At 37.1% G+C, this 12,620-nt stretch overlaps 1 protein-coding gene across 1 annotated transcript in view; it reads left to right on the forward strand.

Annotated features, from left to right (window-relative positions):
* The window catches only part of ADCY8 (adenylate cyclase 8), a 226,922-nt gene that overhangs the window by 36,928 nt on the left and 177,374 nt on the right, over positions 1 to 12,620 (forward strand). The window contains exon 2 of the mRNA XM_004431063.2: positions 11,777 to 11,926. Within this exon, the coding sequence (XP_004431120.1) occupies positions 11,777 to 11,926 (150 nt within the window). The remainder of the gene's footprint in view (positions 1 to 11,776; positions 11,927 to 12,620) is intronic.

The following is a 12,620-nucleotide window of genomic DNA, read 5'->3' on the forward strand; positions in this document are numbered from 1 at the left end:
GAATTAAGGTCCCACTCTGTCTGACTCAAGAGTTGGCTCCCAATCCCCCCTCCACTAGCTTCCCTGCATAGTAAATAATGGATATAAACATTCTTTGTAAAGTAGCATAAATACAAAATATTTTAATACTTCTTGGTCCTCTGGGATACTTCTTAACCTGGAGGAAGAAAATCCTTAATACGTCATTTATTCAGAAATAATATATATATATATATATATATATATATATATATATATATATATTATACCATAGTCTAGACTTGGGGAAAAAAGATGGCCTCGTATTTAAATACATAGCTAACATTTACTGGATATCTGTTATCTGCTAGGTTCATTTGTGTATATATATATACACACATATATACTATATAAATATATGGATATAGATATACATACATGTACATTACTTCTATACGGCAAAGGTTTATTCCCATTGTTCAGATGAGAAAGTTGAGGCTCAAAAAGGCAAAAAGTGACTTGCCTAAGGTCATCTGCCTAGTAAGTGGTGGAGCTGAGGGTTGCAAACCCAGGCTGCGGTCACAGAAGCTCCAGCCCCAGCAGGTACAAAGGCCTTTGGTGAGTGGCTGCCCCACTCACTTTGTCAGGACCCCCGCAGAGCCTGACTGCCCCCTGGCGGTTGTGGCAAGTATCACAACCTCCCTGTTGTATTTTCCTCCTTCTCCCCTGCGTTCATGCTCCCCTCCTTCTGCAGCCCCTCCCTCTGCCCAGTGCGCAGCCACTGATGTTCAAGTGTGGACCCCAAGAGGACAGGCCTCAGTCCAAAAGCAGAGAGGCCCAAACACAGACACAGTTCTCCAGGTGTAAGAATGACTTGTGAAAACCCACCACAGCTTGCCAAGAGTGCAGGCTCTCGTGTTAATCACAGCTCCAGAATCTCTTAGGCTGTTTGGCTTTGGGCAAGTTACCCTCAGGGCCTTGGTTTGCCCATTTCTAGACGGAAGTAGTCTGATGTGCCTGAGGACATCTTTGTTGGAGGAAGAGACAAGAAGGCAGGCACCCAGCTGGCACAGGGCCTGGTTCATGGTCAAATGCTCCATGAATACCTGAATTGAGTTAAGTAACTATTTTTAGGATGCATTTAAAGCCCGTTTGCCTGCCTTAGGTGACTCTTTTATTTCCTAGAACCACTCCAAAGTCAGCCCTTCCTTCCAGCCTGTGCTAGAACAAGCCTGCTGGGCAGCACACACAGCTCTCCCGAGGCTCCTTCCCCTGTACCAGGCTCCAGAACTGAGCCATACGAATGGCCAAATCCTATTGTCTGTTATGCTTGTGCCAAATCTGCATTTGTTGCTTGAGTGAATCTCATTGTGTTAGCACAGCAGAGGGCTCAGGGATGAGGTTGGAGAGCACGGTCTTTCTAAGTTCAGGCTCTGGCTCCAGTGACCAGGGTTCAAACCCCAGCTCTACCACTGGCTCCATTTGTTATCTTGAACAGATGGTTAAACTTTGAGCTTCAGCCCCCTTATCTATCCAATGACCATCTTAATAGTACCTAGCTCACTGGGCTATTGTGAGGACTAAATGCATTAATGCATGCCAGGCACTTAGAATGATTCACTAAGTGCTCCATAAATGCTAGCTTCTATTAGCGAATGATGCCAGACCCTCTCTAGCCTGGTTCATTCACCTGCAGATACAAGGCCTTTACCTACATCTTTCGCATACACCCATTATGTGCTGGCAAAACATTCAACCTGCTTCATGCATTGTCCAGTGTTTATTTACTAAATTATACCCCTGTCCCTGACTGGGCTCCATTTCCTCTGAATATCAAAGATCTCCCTCAGGTCCTGGCCACTGTTTGCTTGGATCCTGCAAAGTCAGACTTCCTGCATTCCAAACCCTGCCCTACCACTGTGAAAGCTGCTTAACCTTAGACAAGTTATTTAACCTCTCTGAACTTCAGCTTCCTCATATGGACATAAAAATAGTTCCTTCCTCATTGAGATTATATGAGAACATGTATGAAAATCACTTGGTAAGAGACCCTACACTTAATATGAACTCAAAAAAGTAAGTTATTTAATCTCTCAATTTTAGTTCGCTTACTGTTTAGTTTAGTTTCTTACTGTTATTTAATCTCTCAATTTTAGTTCGCTTACTGTTTAGTTTAGTTTCTTACTGTTATTTAATCTCTCAATTTTAGTTCGCTTACTGTTTAGTTTAGTTTCTTACTGTTATTTAATCTCTCAATTTTAGTTTGCGCATCCTCCAAAATTTATGATGAAACATTGGTCCTAAAGACAAATTAGGGGCAAATCCTTAAAAAATTAGTTTTCAACACTTTACAAAAAATTAAGCTTAATGGTATTGCCTTTCAAATTCCTGGTTTCCATTAAAATATTGGAAATTATCCAAACGCAAATCAATCATTATTGAATTGCAACACATCTTTCCGTTATTTCCTTTCTAAATTTTAAAAATAAAACTAGCTCCAGGGACAAATCCAATAATCACTTTCCCAGAGCTGGTCTTTCCACACATACAGTAGCACTTGAGTGGATGCTTCTGGGGACCCAGAAATAAATAGAAGGAGAGTGTTTCCCCTGTTCTTAACATAGCAGGCCTCCTCTCGCCTTCAACCGCTTGGGCTGCAGACTGTGGTAATGTTCTCTGTACAAAGTGAGCTGCAGAGAACACGTGGAGCACATTCCTGTGGTACACACTTAGAGTGTGGAGGGAAGGGGAGGGGAGGCGGTGCCCCCAGGGAGGCCCTCAGAGAGCCAGTCCTCTCCTCCACCTCCAGTCTGGCCGCTTAGCAATGAACAGCAATGGATCTTTCTGCAAGGACAAAATGCAAATCCTCTATATAAAGGAGGAGCTGACTCTGAGCCCTTCCAACTCTGAACTCCCTGGCCTCAAGCATTAGTGCCCACACTGTGGCCTTTGACAAGTGTTTGTTGAGCACTGGGATGCCAGGCCCTGTGTGAAGACATAAGATTCAAGGGAGATGATCTCTGCCCTCTGGGAGTTCAGAATTTAGTAAGGCCAATGGGCCTATAAAAAGGAGGTCAAAGTGTAATGTTATTTGTGATCTTCGAGCCACTTACATGAAGCAGTGATTCTCTTATGGCAGCTGACGGACCCACTGCAGCAGATCACTTTGGGAGCTTTCTAAAAATAAAGATTCCCAGGCCACAGCCCTGGATATTTTTCTTCAGTGGGTCTGAGTAGGGCCAGGGGTATCTCCACCTTTTTAATTCCCCAGGTGATTCTCATGTACAGTCAGAGTGGTTAATTTTCTGGAGGTCACCCTTGTCTCCTCTCTTTTTTTCATAGTCCTCACAAAATCCAAGAGCGCATCCTGTTGTCTCTTCCTTTGAAACATATTCAGGATACTTCCCTATCTCTCCATCTGCACAATTGCCACCCAGGTCGAAGCCACAATCTCTCTTCAACGGGATTTTTCTAAGATCCCTCTAACTTGCCTTCTGCCAGTTCGTAAAACTGTACCTGTCACACAGAACGTGCTCCGTAAATAATTTTGAATGGGTAAATTAATTAATAGGAGTGTGGGGTTGGGAAGTCCTATCCATGGCGGTTTGCAGATATCTAAGGGTAGCAAAATGAAGCATTGATCAAGACATGTTTCTTAAGCATCTCACACTCAGCATGTCAGCTCTGGGGCAGAGGTGGCTTATAGATGGGGCTCCCAGGGGTCTAGATAGAGCTGTGGGCTGGAGGGATGGCATAACATGACCAATCCAAGACAGTCATAACAATATATGCCTCCTCCTTCATGGAACCACAGATCTGCAGCTGCCACAATGGAATAGTATTTCCTTCCTTTGGTAACTAAATAAAATTTAGTTACCAAAAAAAGCAATAACTCATTGAACAATGTAGGTATTTTTAGATACTTAGTTGATACTAAGATGCGGCAGTAAAGACATTTGTGAAGTCAATGACTGACCAAGGATCTAGTCTGTATATGAGTGGTTGCTTCCGGATTCTATTCTCCTCCAGCATCTCCACCATTGCCTCAGCCTCGTTCCAGGAGTCTTGAACACTCCACTCTGTTTCTCAAACTCTCAGTCACCTCCTGTAGAATCTGCAGATGCCCCCAGGAGGAAAGATGCCCCACATGCTGGGCTTACCTGTTTGGGTATTCTTCTTCTAGATCTTGACTACTTATGTTTTTTTCACTGCCTTGCTAGATCTTCACAAGTGAATTTGTCTGAATAACCTATTCCTTCTATTTCAACACACACACACACTCTTATACATATGCATGCACATATACATGCAAATATATGTATTTCCTTTTGTGTATTATACACATATATATTTCCTTTTATTTTAAGCTTTAGTATCACATTGAATTGATAGGTTTGTGTTTTAATTCAGTTTTAAATATTACATTTTACTTAATGTATCATATAGATTTGCTCATGTGATTAAATATTTGTCATGCTATTTTATATTCCCTTGTATATGCACACTGCAATTTATTCAGCCATCCCCCCACCATTAAAAATACGCAATTTCTATTTATTTTTTTATTTTCATAAATAAAGCTGCAGTGAACATCCCTGAACAGAAATTTTTGATCCTGTATATGATTGTTTCCTTTAGAGAATTAGAAGTTGGGTGATGGGTCAAAAGAAATGAGTAAAATTTTGCGACACTGTTAATTTGCTTTCCAGAAATATTGTAGTAAAGTACCTCCACATCAGCAATGTATCCAACTGTTTTCATTTAAAAAAAAAAAAAAACTAGTTATCTTTAACTTGAGACTTTGTTCATACTTTTCTGCTTAGAAGATTAGAGCAATGTTCCTTTTTATTTCCTTTTCCCCTTTTTTGTAGTCTCATTTTCCACATTTAACTCTTTAATACAATGCCATTTATTTTGACATTTGTATGAGGTTACTATCAACTATTTTTTCCCAATAGTTGACCAATTATCCTTTTACTGACAATTGTTTTTTCCACTGAATTGTTGAGCCATATGTATCATAATACAGCTCGTTATGTTTTCTCTTTTCTATTTCTGGATGGTATACTCACTTTTACTCCATTAATATTTCGGTTGAGGTTTTCTCTACTGCCACAGAATTTTAATTATTGTAACCTGATGGTACATATTACCTTCTGGCTGGGCAAGACCCCCTCTAATCCCTTTTGTAAAAATTTCTTTGGTTGTTCTAACTCATGTATTCTTTCAAATATACTTTTAAATCATCTTTCAAAAATCCTCTTGGGATTTTGATTGTAATAATATTAAAGCTTTAAAGCAATTTGGGTAGTATTTACATAGTTAACAGTAGTTAGCATCCCTTTACCAGAAATGCTTCCCTCCTTTATCTTTTGTAAAGCCGAGTAGTTTAGATTTTTTTCCAGCTCCCACGCATTTGTTATTATTGTTGTCGAGGATATTCTTTGGTGTTTTAAATTATCATTGCTATTGTAAGATCATTGTTCCATCACATCTTGTAAATGATGATTAGAGGTACATAAGAAAGCTGTTTATTCATTTATGTATTCATTCAGCAAATATCTAGCACTTATTAGTTGCTGAGCAGTTAAAAGGCACTGTGCTGAGCACTTGTCATCCACTGTGCTAGGTACTAGGTGTCAATCAATGGCTAAAATGAACATCATCCCTGTGTCATTAGGAGTGATAATCCAATGTGACAGGCATCAGACAACTAAGCAAACAAATAAATATATAATTATAATTTGTAGTAAGCGCACAGCATGGAGGGATAAAGAATAGCAGGGAAATCCTAATTTGATACAGTGATCTGGGAGCATCTCTCTGAGAAAACTATAATAAGGCCAAGAATAGAAAGATAAAAGAAACCAGCAAGACAAAAAATATCGGGGAGAGTGTCCCAGACAGCATTAGCAATGGCCCAGAGGTGGGACAGGCCTATTGGAGGAAAAGAAAGTAAACCAGATTGGTTGGAACAAAATGAGTAAGAGGAGAAATAGTATGAAATGAGCTTGAAGATGATCAAACAGGCTTTGTTGTCATGATGATGAGTTTGCATTTTTCTCTTTTTTAGCAATAAATTTATCAATCTTTCTATTTAAAAATCTATGTACTGGAGTAGGTACTACATGCACATATACAAAATATAAAAGGTAGATATTATAAACTCAGGCCTCAGTTTCTGTCACCAGAATTATCCAGTACCTTACTGAGAGAGTCTGCACATACAAAATGTTAGCAAATGCCAGCCATTTGGGTTTTTTCCCCCACTTAACAGTATATACTGGAATGTTCCAGATTAGTATTATTTTTATCTGTATACTATTCAATTGCATGGCTTTATAATTTAACCAGTCATCTGTTTATGGCCATTTAGGTTTTCTCCAATTATGTGCAAACAATGCTCTGATATCCTTTGATCTTTGCACCAGAGTTGTCACATTTATAAGTCCATGGAAGTGGAGTTACTGGGCTGATGAGTTTGAATATTGTCAACTTGATAGATATTGCCAAATTCATATGTTCAACAGCTAGGTATGAAAATGTCTATTTACCCCACAACCTAGCCAGAGTAGTATGTTGTCAAATTTTTGATCATTGACAATTTGATGAGTAAACAGTGGCATCATACGCTACCTCATGTATCCATAAACAACGTATTGGTTAGTTTTCTTGTTTTTGAACTTTATGTCATTGGAATCATACTTTTCTACACTATTTTTTATTACCCATTTTGATGAATACAATAACAGTTCATTTATTTTCATTGTTGAGTCACATTTAATTGTTTTAATACATCCAGAAATATTTATCCATTCAAACTAACGGTGGACATTCAGATTATTTCCAGTTTCAAGCCCTCGTGGAAATTGCTGTTCTGAACATTCTTGGGCATATCTCCTGGGCCACACGTGCTAAGATGCCTCTGGATGTGAAGTGGAAAAGTGCAGTTCTAGGGATGTGCAAATTAAACATTAGTATATAAAGTCCAAGTAGCTACATCAGTTCACATTCCCACCAGCATCCTTGCTAATTTGATGATGCTCAGCTATTGTTTTTCTTTTTAGAGCCAGCCTGGTAGGTTTGGAATGGGTGTAGATTTTAACTTATAGTTCCCAAAATGTTGTGCTTATTTTCAAATTATTGTTTTCTTGTCTTTGAAATATCTGTTTATCTTTTGCCCTTGTTTTCTATAGGATTGTTTATATTTTTCTTACAGATTTATACAAGTTCTTCATATGACCTGAAAATTAATTCTTTCCTGGTTATAAGTGTTGCAAATATCTTTTCTTAGTTTGTGGATAGTTTTTTTTTATTTTATTTTATTTATATTGTCTTTTAATGAATAGAAATTCTTAATTTTAGTTTAATCAAATGTATTAATCCACTCTTTATGATTTGTATTCTGTGTGTCTTATTTAAAAAAATCTATCAAGGTAATAAAAATTTTATCCTAAATTACCTTCTAAAATTTTATGTTTGCCTTTCATATTTAAGACTTTAATCCACCTGTAATGTATTTCTATGTATTTCTATGTAGGCAGAGATTAACTTTCATTTTATTTTCTAAATGGATAACAAAATGTCCCAGCACCCTTTGCTGAAAAATTCCTCTTTTCTTCTTAGACCTGCAATGCCCAATTGTCAAGTTTGTGTGTTTATGTTTCCGTGCTTTCTGTTCACATCCACTGGTCAATTTGTGTATCCTCATATAAACACCATGATGTCCCAATTACTGCAGTATTATGACAAGTCTTGATACCTGATACTGCAAGTCTCCCCATTTTGTTCTTCTTTAAGAATATCTTGTGTCTTCTTGACCCTTTGCCCTTCCATATAAATTTTAGACTCATCTTGAATTCCACTGGGGGAAAAAATACTTATTGAGATTTGAGGTCTTTACTATAACAATTCTTTCCTATCCATACCATGCTATACCACCCTCCATCTATGTGGGTCTTATTTGATTATTTTAAATGAAATTCCATCATTTTTTCCATTAAATTCATTTCTATCTGTTTGCTATGGTTGCATAGAAATGCAGTTTACATTTTATTTTGATTTTATGTCCAGCACCTTTGGTAAATTGTTATTAATCCTAGTAATTTTTCTGTAGATACTTGCGGATATGCCACATGGATAATCATCTGCAAATAATGAAAATATATTTCTTCCTTTCCAAACTTTATCACTTTTGTTTTGTTTTTTGTTGTTGTTGTTATTGTTCTATTGAGATAGCTAGAACTTGAGAGTGGTGTTAAATATGCTTGGAGATAACTGGCTTCCCTGCTTTAAGCAAATGCTTTTAACCTTTTACCATTGAGTAGGATGTTTGGTGTTTTTTGTGTGTTTGTTTCTGTAGATATCCTACATAGTGATTAAGAAAGCTTACAGCTAATCTCAGGGTCTTTTTTTTTAATGAAAGGATATTGAATTTCATCAATGCTGTTTCATCTCAATGGAATGATTGTATGTTTTTTAAAAGCTGTAAATGTGGTAAATTACATTAGTTTATTTGATAATGTTAAACTATCCTTGGATTCCTGGGATAAATTCAATGTAGTCAAGTTGAATTATCTTTTCTATACACTGATGCTTTTGATTTGCTAATATTATATGTAGGAATTTCCTTCCATATTCATGAAGGAGATTTACCCATTATATACCTTTATATATCAACTATATTGGGTTTGGTATCAAGGTTGAGCTAGCTTTATTAACTAAGTTGGGGAGTATTCTGTATTTTTCTATTTTCTGGAAGAGATTATGGAATATTTAAATTATTTCTTCCACAGTTGTTTATAGAATGCTCCAAAGAAGCCATCTGGGCCTGTTGCTTTCCTTGTGGAAAGATTTTTAATTATGATTCCATTTATTTAATTTTTCTCCTTTCTTCTTGAGTCAGTTTTGGTAAAGTTGTATTTTGAGAAATACGGCAATTCCATCTAAGGTTTTTATTAGCATTAAACTTCATAATATATTCTTATTATCTGTTAATTTCTGCAATATCTTTAACTGTCCCATTTCCTATTCTTAATATTGCTTATTTGTACCTTTTCTCTTTTTTCTTTATTAAGCTTGTAATAGGTGTTACTGTTTTATTAGTCTTTTCAGAAAACAAACTTGACTTTATTGATCCACTATATTATACATTTGGTTTTTATTTCATTAACTTTTGCTTCTATTTTATTATTTTTTGCTTCTACATACTATGGATTTAATCTGGCTTTGGGTTTTTTTGCTAAATCTTTAGCTTGAATGGCTAGCACATTTGTTTTCAGCCTTTCTTTTTTTTAATGGAGGATTCATGACTATATAGTCCTCTGTGAGGACTATTAAGTTTTGTTCAGTAGTAGTTTTATTATTCTTCAGTTAAATATTTTTTCCTTTATAATATATTCTTAGTTCCGTGAGTTATTTAGAAATATTTTAATTTCCAAACAAATATAGGTTTTTAGTTGTCTTTTTTTTTTTTTTTTTTTTTGGTGAGGAAGATTAGCCCTGGCCAATCCTCCTCTTTTTGCTGAGGAAGATTGGCCCTGGGCTAACAATCATGCCCATCTTCCTCTAATTTATATGTGGGATGCCTGCCACAGCATGGCTTGATAAGTGGTGCGGAGGTGCACATCCAGGATCGGAACCTGCAAACCCCAGGCCACCAAAGTAGAGTGCGTGAACTTAACCACCACACCACCAGGCTGGCTCCATTTAGTTATCTTTTTATATTGCTTGTAACTTGATTTCATTGTAGTCATTGACTATGGTTATGTGATACTAGTTCCTTGAAATTTGCTGAGATTAACTTTAGGTCCTATTATAAGTTCATGTTTTACAAATATTCAAAATGTGCCTAAAAAGAATTTGTATCATCTAATCGTTGGAAATCATGTTCCATTTCAAGGTTGTTAATTGTGTTCACTATTCAAATTGTCTCTATCTTTGCTGACTTTTTTTTATCTGCTTCATCTATTAACTGCTGAAAATTGTGTTAAAATATACCTCTAGGATGGTAGATTTGTAGATAATTCCATAGATACATATCATACTTTGCATTGTGTATTTTGAGGCTGGTTGTTAAATGTGTCCAAGTTTGTAATTTTTATATAATTCTTGGTGAATTAAAACTTTTATCATTCTATAGTGACCCTATTTATCTCTAGTAATGCTTTTTCTTTAGATTCTCTTTAATATTGTATTTATACATGAAAACCAGCTTCATTTTGTTTTGACTTTCAATATTTTTATATCAGTATATTTTAGGAATGCATTTCTTTTATCCTACCTGAAAATCATTATCATAACTAGAGAGTATGTCCTGTATATATAACACTTTTTTTCTGACTGCTTCCAAGATTATCTTTAGTTTATTGATGTATCTTCAAGTTTATTGACTCTTTCTGCTGTCATTTACATTCTGCTGTAAATATCATCCGGTGAATATTTTAATTTCAGATATTGTGTTTTTCAGTTCTAGAACTTTCATTTTGTGTGTGCTTTCTGTTTCTCTGCTGAGATTTCCTATCTTTTCATTTATACTAGCATATTTACCTTTATATCATTGAACAAAGTTGTAAGAGCTACTATTATTTTTGTCTGCTAATTCCAACATCTGGTTCAGATCAGAATAAGTCTCTTTTGATGATCTTCTCTCTTGAGAATTGGTCACACTTACTTGCTTATTCTTATGTCACATAATTTTGTGTTGTGTTCAGGACATTATGAATGCTGTGTGGTTGAGACTCTGGATTCTCTTATATTCTTCTGGCAATGGTGATTTTTGCTTTGTTTTAGCAAGTGACAAACTTGGTTGAAATCAAATGACAATCTTTCCTTTTGGGATGCAGTTCAAATCTCAGTTCAGTTTGTTTATCATCAGCTCAAGCCTTTGCTGTCTGACCTGCCATGAGTGGTTCAGGGAAGAGTTTACACAAGAATTTAAGGTTCCCCTTCACTAGTTCTTTTTTTGGGGATTATCTCCTTACTTTCCAGCAGCTATAGTTGTCCCAAACTCTGGTCTTTGCTTCTTCAGGCCACCTGGGTTTTCTACTGGAGTTTTCACAACCCCACACTGTACCACTGTGACCTTCCCTCGGGCTAAAGCTATAAAAATTAGGAAGTTCACACCGTGCTGTTCCTTTCTTTCAAATGTTGACTCCCTTCCAGAATCTGTCTGCTTTTCTTCATTGGAGAAAAGTTGCGGAGGGAACAAATGTGAAGGTACAAAGTCTAATTTAAGAGTCCAGCAAGGAGATTTTGCTGCCTAGCAGTTGGGTAATGGCAATGGAGATGAAAAGCAGTAGACCAATGTGATATCTGTTCCTTGCGTTAGACACCACAGGGCTTGGATGCTACCCAAGAGGACCTGAGAGCACCAACGTCAAAATACAGTAGCACCATTCAGCTGATACCCTTCCTGTTTCTTATTAGTCTCTTTGCCTTCTTCTCACCTGATTCTCCCACACTTTAAAAGGCCAAAAATCTCAGCGAGTGAAGCGGGGGGGTGGGGTGAGGCAGAGTGAGAAAGAGAGAAGAGCCCTTTTATTTTACTTCAGGTTTCCAATCCAGGTTCAAATCCAAACTTGGGGAGGGAGAAGCTTTAAATTGGATAGAGTGGCCCTCAAGGGAGGCCTCTCTGAGGGGATGGTGTTTGACCCAGGACCTGAATGAAAGCCATAGTTCTATTAACCTACTACTCAACGTTTGGATTACTAACCTTAAGATTTACCTTTTGGAAATTTTTATTTATTCTTTTCTCTTTGCCTCCAAACAGCTCTTGTTTTAACCACCTGATCAGGCTATGTTTGCAATTCTGTTTTAGGTTGTCGCCCAGGCAGTGTTATTCATGTGTATGAACACAGCTGGAATCTTTATCAGTTACCTGTCAGACCGGGCCCAGCGCCAAGCCTTCCTGGAGACACGGAGGTGTGTGGAGGCCAGGCTGCGCCTGGAAACGGAAAACCAAAGACAGGTACCAACTGGAAAGGCCATGTGTCCCCATTATCACCTAGCCAGTCTCTGAATAACATGGAGCTTTTTTTCTCCCTTAACACATCCTGACTTGCAAGTGTTCTTTCCAAGTTTGAATCATGGGATTCCAGAGTCTGAAATAGTAATGTTAGACCTACAGGTCAGAGTGGGTTGGTCTTATTCTCCACTCTCAATTAATTGTACTCTGCAAAGAATAACATGATTCTAGTCACAAAGTGATTTTCTGAGCCCTTTGACCAACATCTGTGTTTGTGAATAAGGCCATGGTTCCTAAAAACCATTAACATTCTCATCTTTGACTCTCCTTTTTTGAAACTGGAAATTGTTATTTCAAGTAAAATTTTCTGTTACATAACAATTTAAATTATTGTAAGCTCAGAGAAGAATCTTGTACTTGTGAGGTTCCTAATTGCTCATCCTGACTGTCAGAAGAGATGACTGAACACAATCAATTTTAAGGAACGTGATACCAGTCCCATTATAGGGATGCAGTAGGGAAGGCAAGTTAGGTCGGGGTGCGGGCCATGAATTCCAGTTTGGAGGGAATAAAATAGAGGAGTTTCTTGGACATCCTGATTGAGTGGATGTTATAAGAATTTAAAAATAGCTTTGGCCTCAAATGATGTATTTCCCCAAAATAAACTTAGTTTTCAAATAATAAAGATTTGCCCCTA

Source organism: Ceratotherium simum, chromosome 23 (genome assembly GCF_057802395.1).
Source record: "Ceratotherium simum simum isolate JZ-2026a chromosome 23, ASM5780239v1, whole genome shotgun sequence".
In the NCBI taxonomy this organism is placed as follows: Eukaryota; Metazoa; Chordata; class Mammalia; order Perissodactyla; family Rhinocerotidae; genus Ceratotherium; species Ceratotherium simum.